We start from the raw sequence: 19,956 nt of genomic DNA on the forward strand, positions 1-19,956 counted from the left end.
GCTACAGATGTAGCATCAAGATTTTTCAGAGGATGCTACCAAAATAAAATTGGTGAGGTGTGTGATAGTTTTTAAACCTGTCTAGTAACTGATCAATTTTAGTGATAAACTGAAGATGAAAGGAATTTTATTGTGTTGACGTTTTATTTAATAGGTTGTGACTTCTGTAGTATTTCACTTTCCATGTCCAGTCGATTTGGCATTGTGCTTTCAAGCACTGCCATTCTGGTAATAAGAGAAAAATCTAATTTCAAATGTATTCATTAACTTCAGGGAAATGAAAATCTTAGCTTAAACTTAAATACTGGCAACTCAAAAAACTTGGCAGTGATCCTTTATGTGTTCCAGACAACTACTGTTCAAAATGCAGTAGGTGAGTTCCTAATTTGTCATCAGACAAGAAGAAAACTTGTTAACACTTAGAAGTGAACCTTTGCCTACTTTATCAACAAACGCTTCAATAGAGGAACAGCTTCTGAAGACACCAGTTTGAGTACCAAGACTGTGAATGAACAGAAACCAAATACCCCTAATTTACTATAGGGAACTGCCTGAGAATAAAGACAAATTGTTTAAACCCAATTTTTTTTCTATTATAAATCTGATGTTTGGGGCATATCAAGGATGCTGACCATCTTAGACATATCCATGTGGAAACACAGCACATTTGATCACCCCATAGCCAGGCAGGCCTCGTTGCAATTTGATTCCTCTATCTGAGCCGTTAAGAGCTTGGTTTCTTTACCAAATAGGAAAACAGTCAAGTAATGCAATCCTGAATTTTCACTTTGACCTGCTGTTTGTAGCAACTGCTGTGTGTGAGCCATTGAAGTTTGGTGCTGTTGCCACCTTCTTTTCAGGCTGCAGAAAGTCTTTTTAAGAGGATGTAGCTAAATCACTGCTTTTTTCCTAGTCCATCTGGTCATGAGTGTGTGTGACACTTAAGATCACTAGCAGATGTTGAATACCGAGTACTCAATAAACACAGACTGGACTGTTTCCATCCTCAGCTCAACCCACACAAGGGAAAATGTTTCTTTGCCTTCCTCTCTCTCCAGTTTCTACAGAAATCCTTGTTCCCTTTACTGATTTCCATAACCACAGAACAAGTTTGGAGATCAATGTGTTTTTAAGCTTTGAACCTTCTGAATCATGGTTTAAGCACAAATTCTCCATAACTCAGATTTGCAACATATAAAATACAGTTCTGTTAATTAATCCTTTGACTTAAGGGATGTTAGATATTGCCTTGGGGTTTTTGGAAGACACGAAGCAAGACAGAACTGGCCCCTAACAGTGTAATTAGTCTAAGAACACTGGATGAGTTAATAAGTTAAATGCCTAGGAAGCATAAAATTCACATCCATGTTAAATATGAACATGCTCAATATTATACTCGGGGAATGACTTCAAGGTGGAAGTTTTCATTCTTACAAACGTTTATTTTCCTCCAAATTTATTGTGTTTTTCTGTAATGATGTGAAAAGTCTTCTTTTCCCTTTTCCCCAGTGTTGAGGTTCAAAAAGCCAGATCTTAACCAGAAACTAATCTTCATCTCTTCAATGTCTTGTATGTTGATTTAGTTTCATATGTAAGTATTTATATTAGTTTTCCTCAGGGATTTATACATCGATATATATATATATATATATATATATATTCCTACACAGATATATACAAGCTTTTTATCCTCATCTTACCACTTGACAATACAACTTTAAGTATGTTTTACACAGCTGTTCCTTGGTCAAGGTCATTTGCAAGAGCAAGTCGGTTTCTGAAGAAATCTTGTTTGGTGGGTGAAGGATCCATTGAGGGATTCTCATTAGTTTTTTCCCTGTATTCTGATCCACTGGACCTAAAATCTCAGCACACAGATAAAGTACAGGTTGATTTGGTTTTAATTGTCTTCAAATATTTTATCTATCCCAATTGTTTTGCATTTGTAAAACAGTTGCTTCCTAGAACTGGAATACTTTTTACTCCCCTGAATTTCATGACTCAGGACATGTGTATCTAAGATTTGCATTGAACATAAAGAGAATATCTTTCTAATGCTTTATGGGGACAATTGTGACAACTGTATATGTCAGTGTAAGATATTGTGTAATTACATCATAATAGGGGAACAAAAGCTCAGAAAATTCAAGAAATCCTGTTTTTGATTCAATGAAGTAACAACTCCACAAATTACCAAGGACCTTAAATTAAAATGGATGGAAATCATGGTTCTCAACCAAGGTTATCAAGGACCTTCACTGAATTTGGCATTACATTACAAACTCTTGCTTTTGTTTGTTTTCATTTGTAAATGAAAGATTTATTGAAGCCAACCACACATATATGCTACATTTGGTAGAATGCAGAAATTCATACAGTAATCAGATTGCAGAGATACTATAATCTCAACCACCACAAAAGAGACCAAAGCCAATCAATAGTCAACAACTCAAATCAGTCCATTTGAGTCCCCAGTCGAGGGTGCATTCTTCCTTTATCTTGGTTAAGCCACTTGGGTAATCCATTCCAGCTCTGCACCTTCTCCAGTTTTCTCATGTCAGAAGTCCCTGGAGGGAGGAGGCTTTCTGGAAATAACCTCTGAGAAGCTAGACTGGGGTCCTTTGCCTAGCTTAAACTCTGACCTAGAATGGGTAAAACTAGTCCAGACACTAAGAACCAATATCAAAAAACCTCATGCAGGGTGTATGAAAGTGATGTTAGACATGAAGTTGCTTGTCCAAAGCTCCTATACAACTGACCAAGTTCTCCATATGCTGAGGCTGTCAGGGATGCTTCTACTATCCACCAAAGAAGGATCCATGGCCTGCGAGTCCTTGCACTATCATTGGTTTGCTACTGTTGAGTCCTCACTCTTGTTATTAGATAAGGTAATCATGACTCTCATTTACTGAATTAATGGGCAGAATTCAAACATCTCTTTACATTATTCAAGGAAAGAAGTTGGATCCACAAAGACTAAAAACCCTAACATCTGAAAACCTGATGACTGACTAGATATTTTCACTTTGTCCCCTGATATTCAATATCACAGATGAAGCCATAGCCGCCCACCATGCTTTCTACTTCTGGTTGGTAAGGAACACCTTTCCACTATATCCCAGTGCAGAGAGGAAAAACTATTCTGTCTCTCAACTCCAGTAAATCTGGGTACTCATCAAGCAAGATATCTGGGTGGGATGAGGTTCTCTTCCTTTTCAGGAACGCCCCTGAGTTCTCCCTTGAAAGAGCCTCCACATGGCCCACCCTAAAACTCCAGGCCTTCTCTCATCTTTTACAGATCCCCCTACCTCCAGTTCAAATCATCCCTGATTAGTGCAGTTGTGCCCCAAATTTAGGAAGATATATTTTTGACCATCTCATTCTTTCTCTATGTCTTCCATTATTCAGAAGGCTAGGAATGCCTATTATGTTTCAGGGGCAGGAAGTTGGGGGCAGGATTTGAATTGGGCTGCTATTTCTTCTTGTTCCCCCACAGGACAGTTACTCATCAGAAAGTCATTAGTCAAAACTTGAAATCTTTGCCTCGTATTTCCCCTCTTAGCTACATCTGGTCTATCCAAAACCCAACATGTCACACTTTGATGGTTCCAACATGCAACTGTTTAGTGTTTACCTGAAAATAGGAAAGCTTTGATGTCACCACCAGCCCCAAGGACCACAGAAATCTTCACCAGTTGCGTTCCCATTTCTGAAACAAATGCCAAAATCGCCCTGTCTAGTTTTCAAAGTCCACAAACTCAGCTTAAATTTTTTTAACTGCTCTTCTCACAAATTGTACCTTCCCTATGTCTCCAGTATCTAAATTTCTCTGCATTTCTTGATATTAATTAAACTAACAGCTAAATTGCTCATCCTAAATTGCTCATCCTTTTCGAAATCCAGCATTCTACTATAGCCATGACTAAAAGCTCATTTTCATCCTTGTAAAAATCATTTTATAACTGACCTCTTTATAATGCTTACATGTATATGGCCACCTGAACTCTTCCAAAGGTGTGGCCATTAGGCTCTTAAGTAGTGCATACCTAAATTACTAGGAAATAACCTGCAGGATCAAGGAGAAAAGGCCAGCAGATTTGCTTTTATTCCCTTTCTCTATAAAACAGAAATGGCTTTTGAGCTCCTGGAGCCCTGTGGCTGATTGCAGGGCATATCTGAGCAGACATTATAGGGACAGGCACACTCGCTGGGGAAGGGTACAATGGCTGCCAGGACACACTGACACATAACCATCCAAGTATTTGATGGAAAGAGGAAAAGACAACAGACCTGTTGCTAACTTTTCCTTTCATTCAAGTGACAAAGAAAATAGCACATTGAGTAGGTCATACTAAGTCTAGATTTGCTATAAATAAACCTTGAAAGCTTGTTTGGAGCTGGGGATGGGGGTAGTTGAATCCAGTGCTGCAAAAACCTCTGACTTAAGAAGGTTTGGTTCTCTGATTGGAAAAACTATCCTCCTTGAAAGCTTTAGGAGACATGCATCTGTCTCAAGAAATAAAGGGGCAAGGAAACACCCATCCTGTCGGCCAGTCAGTCAGCCCTGGTAATCAAAGCAACAGCCCTGTGCCACTCCACCTTTACTTCCACTCAGACAACACTTCAGATTTTAAATACAAAGGACAGCACCAGTATCGTGGAGGCAATCTGATTGATGGAGGAGGGACTGATATATGAGAAAGGACAAGAGGACTAAAGGAATCCACTGGCCCTTTACCTAAGGAGAATCCCAAACAGCTGCAAGAGGACTGACAGCAATTAACCAACATGAGTTTGGAGAGCCCAAAGCAAATGAGCATTCATTTAATAAATATTTGTTGAGTGCCTACTATGTGCTACATACTATATCTTGTATTAATAGTTAGGTTACCCTTAAATTGATCTGTAAGCTCCTAATGGGCAGGAACTATTTCTCTTACATCTTTTGTGCTGGAAAGAACCTAGTATATTGAAGACCCTTAACTGAATGGTTGATTTCGAATGGCTTATTGAGAAACATTTGTAATTAAGGTTAAGTAATCTAAAATGTTTACCCCTTCAACTATCCCCTTTAATGTTAAAGTTACATAGGAAATGAAATGGAAAAGGAGAGAGAACTCCAAAGTGGGTAAGAGTGGGAGAGGGACTTGAAATGAGCTTTTAAGGAGACAGAGAATAGGTGAGATAAAGTTATCAATGGATTCTTTAGCAGCCCTGCTTTCTATTACATGGTCTGTTCAACAGCTGAGGCTGGGCATGTACAAAAACTGCTGGGAAGACACCAAAAGAAGAGGATTCACTGAGATAAAATGATTACATACGGGGCCCTGTAGAAGTACTCCCTCTGTGTGTGATTGAGAAAATAGACAGTGATGGGATTGATGGAGGGTGATGACAAGAAGGGAGACACTCTGATGCATGTAAATTTTAAAGTGCTAAAGAGGAAGAGAATGAGCGAGGAAGTAGAATTAATCATTTGGAAGCCATATTCCTTATCTTCCACTATCCCGAAATTTGAGGATAAAAAGAGACAGAGTACCATCTACATTCCCTACACCTAAGCTATCTCACGTGATCCTCTTCCCCACTGTCACATCTGCCATCAAGAATACACGTTGACGTAAGTGTTGCAAGATGTATATATTGAGATGAAGTATCATTTGCCTCAGACTTCACAATAATCTAGGCTTAAGTCTTTGACAGCCTCTGTATAGATCCTTCTAGAATGGGACAGTTTGCCTTCCATCCTGTTCAAAGGCAGGGGAATAAGTATCAGTCTAGCTAACATCAGCCTACCACAGTTAAGTCTGTTCCCTCTAAGAATCCTCATTTAAAATGTTTGAAATCACTTAACATTTCCAAACTTTAAGATATGTAGCCTTTATTCTGATCAATTCTGGGTACCTTTCAGGGACATGTGACCTTGTATCTGCCCAGGACAAATGTGCCTGAGATGGAAACAATCAGAAGGTCATTCTTTTCCCCAAATATTGTGGGTATTTTTCAGGATTTTTTTAATGATGTCAACTTGACTCTCCCTTTTGAATCCTTGTGGGCATGAGCCTTCGGCCCTCCCAGCCTCAGAGGGAAGAGAACCCTTTCTCAGGTTTTCTGTTGCATCTGGCTCCATGCCTAGCTTCATCCCGAAGCAGCATTCTGGGTGTGTGGGGCCACCAGCCAAACAAGCCCCTATGGAACAAAAAGTGTGTCAGTGTAGACAGGAATGAGCCTCCAGAGGGCTGTGGGGGAGGAAGGCAGCGAGCCCCAGACACGACACAAGTGGCTTTGCTGGCACTGGCCCATTTGGACCTGTGAGACCAGGCTCTACAATGGCTCCCGTACTCAGGATTGGCCACTTCTTAAAGTCCCAGGGCTTGCTGCCAGCCTGACCTCCTGACATGCAGGAGGAAAATGGGCTGAATGTCTCTCCTGGTTCCTTCCTATAACTGTCCACAGGCCTGACTTCAGAGTGCAAGTTCCTGTGTAACGGCTGGGACTATGTCGCTCATGATTCCTATACAAGTGTCTTGCATAGTGCATGCATATAAGATTGAATGCTTAATTGATGAGAAGAATGGTGTGTTCTCATCTGAGTTAAAAGCCACTGCCCTTCCTGTGCTACACTGGGGCCTCCCTGACCTTCCTCTCTACCTTATAATGGAGCAAATTTTCCATGGTCCTCATATGAAAACACTCAGAAAACGCTACTTAAGCTGCCTCTTCAACCCATGCAAAGTCTCCGAAGTGCCCACTGCAGCACCCTAAGCACCTGATGGTACTGACTGCCCTAGGCCAGATCTAAAAAGCCAGGAAAGCCTGCCAGACTGACAGTCATCTGTGTGGCTCCACCTTTACTTCCACTCAGACAACACTTCGGATTTTAAATACAAAGGACAGCACCAGTATTGGTGGCGGCAACGTGATTGATGCAGGAGGGACTGATCTATGAGAAAGGACAAGAGGACTAAGGGAATCTACTGGCTCTTTATCTAAGGAGAATCCTGAACAGCCACAAGAAGACTGACAGCAATTAATCAACATGAACTTGGAGAGCCCATAGCAAGTCCTCTACATTATACCAAGGTCGGTGGGGAGCTACAGAAAGCTAAAGCCTGGTCTTCTACATGCTAGGGCTTTAAAATTATAGGTCCGAAGGCTTCATTAATTTCTTGTTTCAGGTGATAAAAAGATGTGATTACTCAGATCAAGCTACAACAAAGTCAAACTACAGATAAAGCAAATATCCACACTAGAAAGGACTCTGGTGATTTCTTCAACAATCTCCCACTAGATGCAGGGACCACTTTCATAGCATCCCTGACCAGAAGCATCTCATGAATCCATTCCCTCAGGCCGTAGCCAGCTCCAGTTCCATGTAGCTGCATTTTTAAGAAATTCTTCCCGTTAGCCACTGCTCCCAGTTCTGCCCTCTGAGTCCAGAGAGGACAAATCCACTCCCTCTGCCTCATGTCACTGGTAAAACATTTTCTTACATCTCTCTGATAAATAGGAATTTGGTGAATCTATTGCTCATTGCTTTCCAACGGACAGCACCCAGTCATTATAAATGACAGTGGGCAAAAAATGGCTGTTTTGGGAATACTGTGGTTAAAAAAAAAAAAAAAAAAAGCTAGGCTCAAGCTGTGCCCTTAGGATTGTGCAGTCCTTAGAAGGATTCAGGAGTCTGGCCGGCCATGGTGGCTCACGCCTATAATCCCAACACTTTGGGAGGCCAAGGCAGGTGGATCACTTGAGGTCAGGAGTTCAAGACCATCCTGGCCAACATGGTGAAACCCCATCTCTACAAAAAAAAAAAAAAAAAACAGCCGGGGGGTGGTGGCAGGCACCTGTAATCCCAGCTACTTGGGAGGCAGGGGCAGGAGAATAGCCTGAACCTGGGAGGTGGAGGCTGCAGTGAGCCGAGATTGCGCCATTGCACTCCAGCCTAGGCAGCAGAGCCAGACTCCATCTCAAGAAAGATTCAGGAGTCTAAATCCCAAGGGTGGGATGGAGAAGTGTCTGTTTCCAGGTTCTCCCACCCCTGTCAATTTGACAGATGTTGGCACTGGGTCAAGAAAGATGTAAGTCTATGATCCTAGAAAGAGGAATACAATTCTCAATTCTTTAAACCCTGAATAAGGTGGGTTGAGGATCCTGCAACAGCATGCAAGCATGCACTGGGTTCCTTAGCAAAACTGAGAGAGAATGCAGGGCTATGGCTAAGTGCAGAGCTGTTGCTCTTCCTTCCTATTCCCCCTTCTCCAGTAACAACAGGCAGAGACCAACAGTCAGAGGCCCACCAATCTCAGTACCACCCTCCCCACAGGAGGATAATTACAATGAGACAAACCAGCAAAAACAAAGTCCTCACTGCAGGGCTGCCCCCAATTCCTCCATCAGGACCATAGTCTAAATCAGCCAGTGACCTCGACCTTCAAGGAAAAGGTGATTTCCCTGTGCTTCCTCACTTATCGGCAACTCTCCAAAGGCAGCAATAATGCCTCTGTTTAACTTTTCCATCTACTAAAATATGAAGACTTGTTATTTAAAACTGACTGCAAGAACATCCTCCACCAAGAGGAACTAAGCAGCAGGAGAAATCTAAGGGAGAGAGAGGTAGGCTGAGCCAGTGGAGATTGAAACAGCAGTCTCTCAGGCAGGCAGTGGCTGGACTGGTAAATCCCTCTACGGTCAAATGCTAATGCTCACCTCTCTCTTCCTTATATTTTATGCTGGGGCGTGGCCACTGCCTCCTAGACTGTAAGACAGTGCTGACCAAAATGTCTGGTGGATGATGTTTAAACAACAACGACCTAGAATCTCAGAAGGCCCACAGGAGGAAAATGCCTTGTTTTTGCCTCCTATGGAATACAGAAACTCCATTAAAGTGATTTCTAACTAGGGCCAAGGCAAATCCACTCATTCAGGGAAAGCACTAACAGAAGTCCCAATAAACATGAATTAGCACCCAGGATGACAACAGGCCCCCAAATGCAGACGTACTGAGATCCCTTAGACAACTTTCCACAGATGGGGAGATGTGATGGAGCACCCAGGACACCCAACCCCAATAGCGGATCCCACTCCTCCCAGTCTAAAGGGGGTTTGATTGTCACCAGCTCATTTCTCAAGGGAACCACCTCTGCCCACTCCTCCTGGGACATATGACTTTGGGAACAAGGAAGAAGGGACAGAAGACAGAAGAGGCAGGGCAGACAGCTGAGTTTGCTTCTACTCTGGGAGATTACAATGAGAAACATCTTCACCCCGCCAGAATTGTGGCTACTGGGTGCAGGCACTGTACTTGAAGCAGTTGTGTGAGACCAGGGTACTTGATACTTATTATTGTTAAAACCTCAAGATTGAGCCCAAAGGGAAATGAGTTACAAGGCTGTCTTGTCTAAGGGCTACTCACTTCTTTTTAAAGAGCTTGCGGAAGGAGCTGCGAAAGCCCCCTTTCTGGTCTTGCCTGGGATTTTGATCGCTGAAAGACGTTTGTTCACTTTCTCTTTCTTCTTTGGGACAGAATCTGGTAGTATCTTCTAAATGCATCTCCTGGAAACAAAAAAGAGGGATTTTTTTCTTTACTCCTTTCCAACGTTATTATGGATCCTGACTATGGGACAATTTTGTGGTGTTGTGACTTTCCTCTCCCATGCCGAAAGATTACCAGTGGGCACCCAATCCCAACTAAAGCAAACCTAGGCTAATGAAGAAACCAGTAGGTGAAAAGAGGATAATTTCCTGCCGAGTGTAGTATTTTCTATGTATCAAGGCAAATAGTCTAGTGTAATATATAACAATAATTAAAGATAAGGAAATAAAATTAGCTAATGTTTAAAAAGAAGACTGCAAGAACATCCTCCACGAGTGAATAAATTCTTATTTTGACACCAACCCTGTCGTGCTAGAAAACCCTCATATCTCCAGGTGTTTCTCTTTCTACAAAATAAGGATGCGCCTTACTTGTAATGCTAGTTTTAAACTCATATTCCTCACTCTCCATTTTAAGCATAAACGAGGGAAGGCATTTTTGAGAAGTCAGACCTGTTTAGAAGAAAATGTCAACTAATACTTTCAACCTGAAAATGTGCCTGTAATACAGTTTTTACAATTCTTAACCTATGCTATTTGGAGTATAAAGTAAAATAAGTTAAAAATAAGGCTGCATCTTTTGTGACCTCTCTAGTTTTTTAAGTGTGAGATGTGCTAAATAGAAGTGCATGTATATTTATATGCATACAAGCCAGATATGCACTTATATATGTTTATATTCCCTATGAACAAAGTATTCACCTTGAGGTGACTATAATTTAAAAGCAACTTTAAAAACAGCTGCTGAATTTTGAATAACCTTTAGAGAACCCCAAGTAGTCAAAGCAAAAACCATACCAATGATGCCCTAGAAGTCTCATGAATTAGATGGGTGACTGCTTGCTGACAGAGAAGCAAAGTGTGAGGATGGATTTTTTTTTTTCCCCAGAAAACATATGGGTCTGACTTTGAGAACTGGGGGTTGCAGATATAGAAATTCTCTGAGATTCTACTAAGATTCATAACTAGACCATGGAGACAGACATGCAGTGTTTCTTAAAGTGTGGTCCCGCCACTACAGGATCAGGTTGGGCCTTTATTTAAAAGGTAGCTTCTTGCGCCCCATCCGACTTTCTGAATCAGAATCTCTGCAGTGAGGCCTAGGTAATCCTTACGCACACTTAGATCTGAAAACGAATGATTTAAGGGAGGGGTCCCCAACTCCCAGTACTGGTCTGTGACCTGTGAGGAACTGGGCCGCACAGCAGAAGGTGAGCAGTGGGGGGGGTGAGCAAGCAAAGCTTCATCTCTATTTATAGCCGTTCCCCATTGCCTGCATTACTTCATGAGCTCCACCTTCTGTCAGATCGGCAGTGGCATTAGATTTTCACAGGTGCACAAACCCTACTGTGAAATGCACATAAAAGGGATTTGGGTGCCCACTCCTTGTGGGAATCTAATGCCTGATGATCTGAGGTGGAGCTGAGACAGTGATGCTAATGCTGGCGAGTGGCTGAAAATACAGATTAACATTAGCAGAGAGGTTTGACCGCACAGAGACCATAATTAATCAATTGCTTGCCGACTCATATCAAAACCCTATCAGTAAGTGGCAAGTGACAATTAAGCTGCATCTGGTGGCAGGCTTTATAGTGGCAAGTGAGTTGATGAATTTCAATGGTACAGCTGCATCTGGTGGACTTAAAAGTAGGTTTGAGACAATTTCAAATCTCCATACGTTCTGGATTAAAGTCAAGGCAGAACATCATGAGATTGCCACAAAGCACTGAAAAGCCTGCTTCCATTTTCAGCATCCGATGTTTGTGAAGCCAGCTTTTCTGCAGCCACAGCAACCAAAATGAGATTACAGAGTCAACTGGACATAAGCAACACACTTTGGGTGTCACTCTCACCCATCACCCCCAGATAGGACCGTCTAGTTGCTGGAAAACAAGCTCAGGGCTCCCACTGATCCTAGATTATGGTGAGTCGTATAATTATTTCATTATATATTACAATGTAATAATAATAGAAATAAAGTACCCAATAAATGTAATGCACTTGAATCATCCCGAAACCACCTCCCGCTCCGCAGCCTGTGGAAAAACTGCCTTTCCCAAAACTGGTCCCTGGTACCAAAAAGGTCGGGGACCACTGACTTAAGGCATGCTTCTGCCCACCTACACTTAATGTTTATATCAATCACCTGGGAATGATCCTAAATTCTGATTCAGTAGGTCTGGGGTGTAAATTCTGCATTTATAACAAGTTCCCAGGCAATGCATTTGCTACTGCCCCCAAGGACCATATTTTGAGAAATGCGCTTTTAGAGACTATTTAGTGACTAAATCTACTAATGGTTTAAGGAAAATCTTTCTATGGAACCATGATCTCAATAGCATTTCATACTTTATAAAGCCTACTCAAAAACTGTATCTTCTTTGGCCTGATCCTCCCAACAACCCTGTGAGACAGGTTGTCTTATTTTGAGATAACTGGAGGCACAGAGAAGCCAAGTGATTTGTCCAAAAGCACCCAGCTACTGGGCAGCAGAGCCAGGACTAGAACCTAGATCTCCTCACAGTCATGTGTTCTCACTAGAGCATACCACTTCTTTCTTGACTCTAAAAGAGACAGAACACTAAAGACTAGGCCTCAGCTGGCTCTGCTGGGCTGGGTGAAAGATATACAAAGGGATGAAACACTAGGAGTTTTGCACATCTCAAAAGCAAAGAGTTGATACCTTTAAGGATAGAGTTTTTGAGGGATTTATCTTTTGCAACTAAAACCCCATCCCACCACCACCTCCAACACACATAAACATGCACATATATACTCAGACATGCAGACATGCACATACATGCTCATGCACATATGTATGCCCACATGGTCTCTGCCCACCTGCACTCTGCATGCAACCTCTCTCTAGGACTCCTAACAACCAGGCCATTTTAAGTTTTTAGATAGAAAAATTGTGTCCAGAAACAGAAATTAGTAACGGGAACTTTGCATGCTTGAAAATGTTAATGCTATTGCTAGAGAAAATGCCTCTCTTAACTGACTTCCATCTGACATTTCCTTGGTATCTCATTTTGAACTGACTTGACGCATGCCTGACACTGTTAGGAGATGAAACTTGCTGTTCAGTATGTGCAATTAACAGTTCCTGACACACTGTTTATTGTTATTTGGTATGTCTGGTAAACAGCCACAAATATATTACTCATTGTTTGCTTCTCAGATATATTGTTATTTCTGATTAATGGTTTTTGCCTTGCAATTGTTGAACCCCAAATTTTTCACAGATCAACTACAAAAGGACATTGCTATCACATATGAAATAAAAGTTCTTTACAGTACAGACTATACTAGTTAGAAGGTTTTGTATGTAAACCTCTGCTCATCCTAAGTCACACTGAATTGGCACTATAATTTCCATTTACTTCCCTTTTCAATAAACTTCTAAACTCTGACACATGCCTAAGATTGATTTCTCCAAAAAGTTCTGCCTAATCAAATTTTACGAAGCTTGGAGTTGAAAATCAGAGCTACAGGAAAATCTGAGAACCCCAGGGAACCTCAGCAGCTTTGGCTGAGCACACTACCACCTTTTTGTCCTCTGCAGGGACCAGACACAGACTTTGCTGGAGTGCAGGTGGGCAGCAAGCTCCAAGGCTCTTCATGATCCCACCCCTTCCTGTTCCTCTGGCCTAATTTCCACCACTCTGACCTGGCACAGTATGCCAGAGAAAAGGCATCACCCAGTTTTTCTCATGCTTCCCCACCTCACTCTTCCCCTAGCCAACTTCTAGGCAGCTTTTACAATCTAATTCAGACATTCAACTTATCTAGGAGGCCTTCTCTGACCACCATGACCCCAAAGGTTTTAAATATCCCTCCCATGTGCTCCCACAGTTTATTACATAATCCTGTGTTCCTGTGTCTCCTTCCTGTACTAAGCCAGGGGCCCCGGAGGATAGAGACTGGTTTATTTCTGAATGTTCAGTAATTAGCACAGAGCCTGGTACAAGACAAGCACTCAGTGTTTGCTGAAAAATGAATGAATAAGTCAGTGATCATCACTGTTTCCATTCGAAAATGAGAATAGTTGGACCGGAAGGGTGGTCGCACAGGTCAGAGCTATCATGTTACTTATGCTCTGCTTAATCAGATCAGAGCAATTATTTGCTCAGAAACTATTAGCACTTCCTGGATAAGTATTTAAAGACCTCTTTAAATGCCCTCCAGGCTTGCAGACACCACAATTAGATATCAAAATATCAAACACCGGTAGACCTGCAGACACAGATGTTGGCCATCAAAATACCTCAACATTCACTGAGGCCAAAGAAGGTGTTTCTATTTTGGGATGTCCCTGTCCCAAAGAAGTTTTCAAATTAATAGGACACTTTTTTTTCCAGTCAAAAGCAAAGCAAGCAGAAATAAAGCTGGCTTTGCAGCAAACTGCGCAGCGAGTCTACCTTGAGCTAGGGCAACTTGCCTCCTCCCTAGCTACAAGCAAGAATGCTGCCCGGAGGAAGTGGGGTACGCTGGGGCGCCGTGTTCCATATTCTCCACATAGAAACGACACCTCACAGGGAGAAGAAACACACTGGCCGGGACCTGCGTGGCGTGCAGTGCTCCGAAAAAAGCGCAACTCTTAACATAAGCAGGAAGAGATTCCCCATAACTCCCTAAATGTGTGTGTGATAAATCAGGTCTAAAGAGTCACGGGCTTCTCTGCTACCTCTGCCGTCCCTCGTGTACCTTATGAGGAATGCTCTTTGGGTCCTGGTACTGGAGAACAGACGCTGCCACTTCCCTTCCAGGGCCCAGCAGTCTACAGCTTGTAGGGCGCGAGGGCTGCCCCTGCTCTCCCTCGGCCTCCGCCTCCGCCCGCCGACGGCTCGCGCAGCCGCCCCCCGAGCGCGCTCCCGAGCCCCTAGCCTCGCCCGGCCCCGCTCCCCTCCACGCTAGGAGAACTCGGGATGCTTCCTGCAGATCTAGACTTGGGGTCGTCGACGCTGTGGGTTTCGATTCGGTTTTACTTTACCCTCCTTACTTCCAAATAGGTCTGTTTTTCGCTTTGGGACCTCTGTTGGGGGAAGAAGGTCCGGGGCGCGCCGCGAGCGGCTACAGCGGCAGCAGCCGGGCCGTGCGGCTGCGCGGCGCGCTCCGCCTTGATGGGCGCGCGGCCGCCGCTGCTGCTGCGCGTGCTGTAGAGGCGCGGGGCCACGCCGTCGGCGGGCGGTGCACGCGGAAACTCCTTGAGAGAGCGGCTCAGCGGCTTGGCCTTGCCATGCGCCTGCGCCTGCGCCGCCGCCTCCAGCTTGTAGGCGCTGCTGCTGCCCGCCGGCGACGTGGCGCTCTTGGGCAGAGGCTGCAGCGGGTGCTCCGGCCGCTCGGCCTCCATGGCGAAGCTGACGGGCCGCAGGAAGCAGATGTCCAGGCTGGACTCGGAGGAGGCGGGCGAGCAGTTCTCGAAGAGGGCCGGAGCCTGGAACGGCTCCTCGTCGTAGGGCGCGGGCAGCGCGAAGATCTCGCCGCCGTACTCGAACTCTTCGTAGGCCGCGGGCACGAAGCCGCGGGCATCGGGCAGGAGCTCGGCCGGGGCGCGCAGGGAGCGCTCTACGTTGCCCAGCGGCTCGGCCGGAGAGGGCTCGAAGTCCATCTCCGGGATGGCCTGCAGGGGCCCGGCCAGCGCCTTCACGTCCTGCTCGGCCGCGCAGAACTGCGTCGGTGCCAGAAGGCTCTCGGGACGCTCGTGCTTCCTGCCCTCCAGCTCCCAGTCACTGGGCTTCCCGGGCTGCATGCTCTCCATCAGGCTTTGCTGCTGTTGACTTTTCTTCACTGGGGGCATCAGATGGCTTTAGGGGGGAAACAGAGTACAAAAGAGGTGTGCTGACGGCGGGTTAGTGCAGGCCTCTCGCCTGCCCGCGGCCCTCCTGGCCGCCCTCCCAGGCGCCTGCGCATGCCACGTCCCAAGCTCCACAAACTTCCACTAAGGCGCTCCCACGAACCCCCGTCCCCAGGCGGAGAGTGGACAAGGCAGTCCGTCGAGCGGAGACCCGAAGGTATTGTCTGAGCTTCTGGGAAATGGCCTGCGGGCCAGGGACGGGCATCACCCCGCGTGGAAGCCCTGACCCTCCTCACCACCCGCGGTGCTCCAAGGCACACCTTCAACTCTCTTCTCTCCCTTGCTTGCCCTAGCAGAGTCATCCAAAATAATGGAAACTCAACTTTTGTTCGACTTGTGGATCTTCACACTCAGAAACAAATTACGTTCCTAGATAAAGTAAACGTGGCATGATCTTGATAACTTCTGAATGAGGGCATATGGAGTTCACTGTACTCTTCTACGTAAATTTGAAATTTTCATAATAAAATTTTAAAAATATTCGTTGTCACTGTAAAGCATGCTATATAATTCATCTCAAACTTCCACCCACAAAGAATTACCAATATGTAAAAAAAAGCTGTCACTCGATATGCCCAATTTCATGGAGGGTTTTTGGTTTTGGAGTCATGGGTAATGGATAATTTACACAGTTTACAAACTAGGATAGGGTACCAGCAGATGGGATGTCCAGTTGTGCTGGACTTACATTGACAGATGTAAACGGACACTGACCAGAAGTGGTTATTCTGCTAGTTTATGTATTCATATTTTAATTCTACCACAAAAATGCACAAAGACTTTGGGAGGCCGAGGCAGACGGATCACCTGAGGTCAGCAGTTCGAGACCAGCCTGGCCAATATGGTAAAACCCCGTCTCTACTAAAACTACAAAAATTAGCCGGGCATGGTGGCACGTGCCTGTAATCCCAGCTAGTCGATAGGCTGAGGCAGGAGAATACCTTGAACCTGGAAGGTGGAGGTTGCAGTGAGCTGAGATCATGCCATTGTACTTCAGTACCAAAAAAAAAAAAAAAAAATGCAAATATAAATGCTAAAACCAATATTTTACTCTAGTGGTCTTAAAATGAAAATTAGGTCTCACGTTAACATGTGCAAGAGTGAGACAAAATATTGACCTCATTTGAATTCTCTTTTAACTTGGAAGAAAGATTGGGGGTTTTATTTTCCATACGCAGGGTGCAGTGGCAGCCATATTGTTCAATCTGGGTATAATCTCCAGGGGTTTCATATTTTGACTCTATTTGTTACATTTCAAAGATGAAGTTTCATAACTGCCTCAAGAGTTGAAGTGATCCATGAAATAAATATCTACTTTCTGCCTCTCTTCCCACTTTCTACACCTGTCCCTTAACATTAGTGCCTTCCTCTGGGACCCAAGCATTGGGTTGTCTGCTTGGCTGGCACATATAGGCCTGATAGGGAAAGGGGACGGTGGAATCTAGGCTGCCCTGCTAACCCACACAGACTGGCTGGGTCCCAAAGGCATTGACCTTAACCTTCCCACAGCAACAGGTGCTTACGTGACAGCAGGGCCAGAACTGGGAGCAGAAGGGTAGGGTTGCAGCATCTCTTCTGAGTGGATCCCGGTGTCACGGACAACCTCAGGGCCTGCAGTGGGGGAAGCATCTTGCCCGGCATTGGCACACTGGGAAGCCAGCCCTCTGTACAGCTTCGCCATGGATGACCTAACAGAATGGAAGTAACGGTTCTCAGGTTGTACGGTGGCAAACTGGCTCTCTGAACACAGATTATGCCAAAAAACATGGAGAGATGTCTCAGATAAAGTTTGCTGTGAAGGTCTCTATCTCCAGGGGCCTTTGCAAACTAAGTTGCTTTGCTTAATAGGGTGCAAGCTGGCAAGAGTAGGGAAGCTGATTCACTGGCTGAAAAGAACTCGGGGGAAGGGTTGGGGGTATGGAGAGACATGTTCCATCACAGGAGCCCTGGCTTGGGAGACAGCATCTTCTTCTGGTCTGAAGCTTCCACAGAAATGATTCTGTTTTCCTCCACAGGAGTTGGGATGAAATTGAAGGAAATCCAGGTCATTAGGAAGCTGTGCTGTGGGCTGCTTCTGTTCCCTCCGAAGCTCAGATTCTCCCTAATAAACCCTTCCTATTTCTCCCTAATATAAAACCTATTCGAAATTCCTCTCCCTTATTTGCTTTATTTTTGTCCATATCACATATCACCATCTTATTTATTTGTTCACTGTCCAACTCTAAAAAGGAAGCGCCACATGGCAAAGATTTGGTTGGGGCCGTTTTGTTCCTTTCAGTATATTCAGTGCATGGAACAGTGCCTGACACACAATAGGTGCTCAATAAATACTTGTTGAACTGATAAAGAAAACTATGTTGTGGCCTTTTAACTGCAATTTTGAACCAGGCAAGTTTAGAGTCGTTGAACTATTTTTGAGGTGGTTAGCAACATGGGATGAGAGTGGGTCTATGTAAGCAGTAGAGTGAAGTGTTACTCTGCTAAAATAATTTCCACCGGGTAGTCAGTGACTTACTCCTGTAGCCAGTCTGACTAGCTCTTTCTCTCCCCTTCTCTCTTCCCTTCTACCTCCCACCACTGCATTTCAGCTACTTAACACACAACGTGGTTACTTGTGAAAGACACCCAGAGTAACTGGTCTTTGACCCTCTAGACCGCACCATCAGAACCTTACTTCTTGAGCTTTTTCCGTTTCTGAATAAGCAAATCTTCATTGCACTGAAACAGCAGGGTGTAGTGTGAGATAAATACTCGGAGGCGCTGGACACACACCAGTAGTAGATAATAGTCAGGGTGCTCCTGCTCTGTGAACTTCAGGACGTTCTGGATGGAGGGGAAAAGGAAGCAGCATTGCATAATTAGCAAGAAAATTTGTTTTGTCTCTTCTGCACCTTACCTTGATCTATTGTGGGAGATTGATAGCCATTTAATCAAAACAACGAACAATACACATGGCCCACCTAATTATACGCTGAAAGTATGACCATACACTGGCTGCTTTCTATCATACCAAGGGAAAATAAGTTACTATCGGACCTGTTTGAGTTGAATGTGAGCATAAAATAATTTCATCTGAAAAGTCAGAAGCATCTCCTAATTAGACCTCTGAAGTAATAGCGGCATTCTAACAATTACTGTCTATAAGCAGTGCCTTAACTCAAAAGAGCCAGACCAATGTTGACAACGTCAGGCATCAAGGCAGGCGAGGGAGGGGGATGTTTATGATCAAGCCTGGTGGCCCCTCCTGTTACATTCCCCGCTGTACATTCCCCGCTGTGCTGTAGTGGAACATGCATGTGACTGGTATTTGGGAAAGCTAAAATGTATCTAGTACTTCCTATCGCCAGGTAGTAAGCCCTTTACGTATACTATCTCATTTAATTTTTACCTCAACCTGCTTAAATAGGTACTATTATAAACTCCATTTAACAAATAAGGAAATTGAGGTACAAAGAAGGTAAATGATCTTCATCAGGTTACACATCTAGTAAATAATGGAGGCAAGGTTTGAACTCAAGTCAGAGAGTAGAACCAGGTCTTGTTTGCCATATTCTACTATTTGCAAAACCTGGGTTTCAGTCCTAGTTTTTTTTACCTACTAGGTGTGTTAACTTGGGTAAATTGTTAACTTTTTTGGCCCTGCATTTTCTCATGTAAAATGTGACAACAATAATACCTAATTCATGGGATTGTTGAAAAGATTAAATAAGATCATTATTGTGAGAAAATGCTTTTAGGATCTAAAGCTATATACAACTGAAAGTCTTTTCAGGGCACGGGTGGTGGCTCACACCTGTAATCCCAGCACTTTGGGAGACCAAGGTGGGCAGATCACGAGGTCAGGAGATCGAGGCCATCCTGGCTAACACGGTGAAACCCCGTCCCCACTAAAAATATAAAATTAGCCAGGTGTGGTGGTGGGCGCCTGTAGTCCCAGCTACTTGGGAGGCTGAGGCAGGGAAATGGCGTGAACCTGGGAGGCGGAGCTTGCAGTGAGCCAAGATTGCACCACTGCACTCCAGCCTGGGCAACAGAGCGAGACTCCGTCTCAAAGAAAAAAAAAAAAATACAAAAGTAAGTCAGGCATAATGGCAAGTGCCTATAGTCTCAGCTACTCAGGAGGCCAAGGTGGGAGCATTGCTTGAGCCTGGGAAGTTGAGGATGCAGTGAGCCAAGATCAAGCCAAGATCACACCACTGCACTCCAACCTGGGCAACAGAGCCAGACCCTGTCTCAAAAAAAAAAAAAAAAAAAAAGTCTTTTCAGTTTCGATACTTTGATACTGGACTACTGGACTACTGGACTACTTCTACCTGAGATTAGTCCCAAGCATTTCTAAGATGCTTTCATTACTTAAGAAGATCAGTCAGCAATTAAACCAGAACAGGTGGGTGGTGGGAAGAAGATCTGGTGGGGGTTAGTGAGCCTCTCTTTCAATTCTTCTTCCTCCAGGATATCACAAGCCCTGCAGGAAAATGGTGTGAAGACATCAGCTCATCATCTTC

The 19,956-nt window shown here is 44.2% G+C and overlaps 1 protein-coding gene across 21 annotated transcripts in view; it reads right to left on the reverse strand.

Annotated features, from left to right (window-relative positions):
• Positions 1–1,421: 1,421 nt before the first annotated feature.
• The window catches only part of ARHGEF33 (Rho guanine nucleotide exchange factor 33), an 85,449-nt gene continuing 66,914 nt past the window's right edge, over positions 1,422–19,956 (reverse strand). For 4 of the 21 annotated variants that reach the window (XM_005576062.4, XM_015433757.3, XM_074011938.1 and 1 more), the window contains 5 exons: positions 18,126–18,274; positions 16,975–17,139; positions 14,588–15,401; positions 9,416–9,555; positions 1,422–1,858 (listed from right to left, as the gene is read on the reverse strand). In XM_005576062.4, coding sequence (XP_005576119.1) covers positions 1,729–1,858; positions 9,416–9,555; positions 14,588–15,401; positions 16,975–17,139; positions 18,126–18,274 — 1,398 coding nt within the window. In that variant the 3' untranslated portion in view covers positions 1,422–1,728. Of the gene's footprint in view, positions 6,190–9,415; positions 9,556–14,587; positions 15,402–16,974; positions 17,140–18,125; positions 18,275–19,956 lie in introns of all 21 variants that reach the window. The other 17 variants (XM_074011944.1, XM_065527645.1, XM_074011945.1 and 14 more) reach the window with 10 other exon arrangements.

Source organism: Macaca fascicularis, chromosome 13, assembly GCF_037993035.2.
Source record: "Macaca fascicularis isolate 582-1 chromosome 13, T2T-MFA8v1.1".
NCBI lineage: Eukaryota > Metazoa > Chordata > Mammalia > Primates > Cercopithecidae > Macaca > Macaca fascicularis.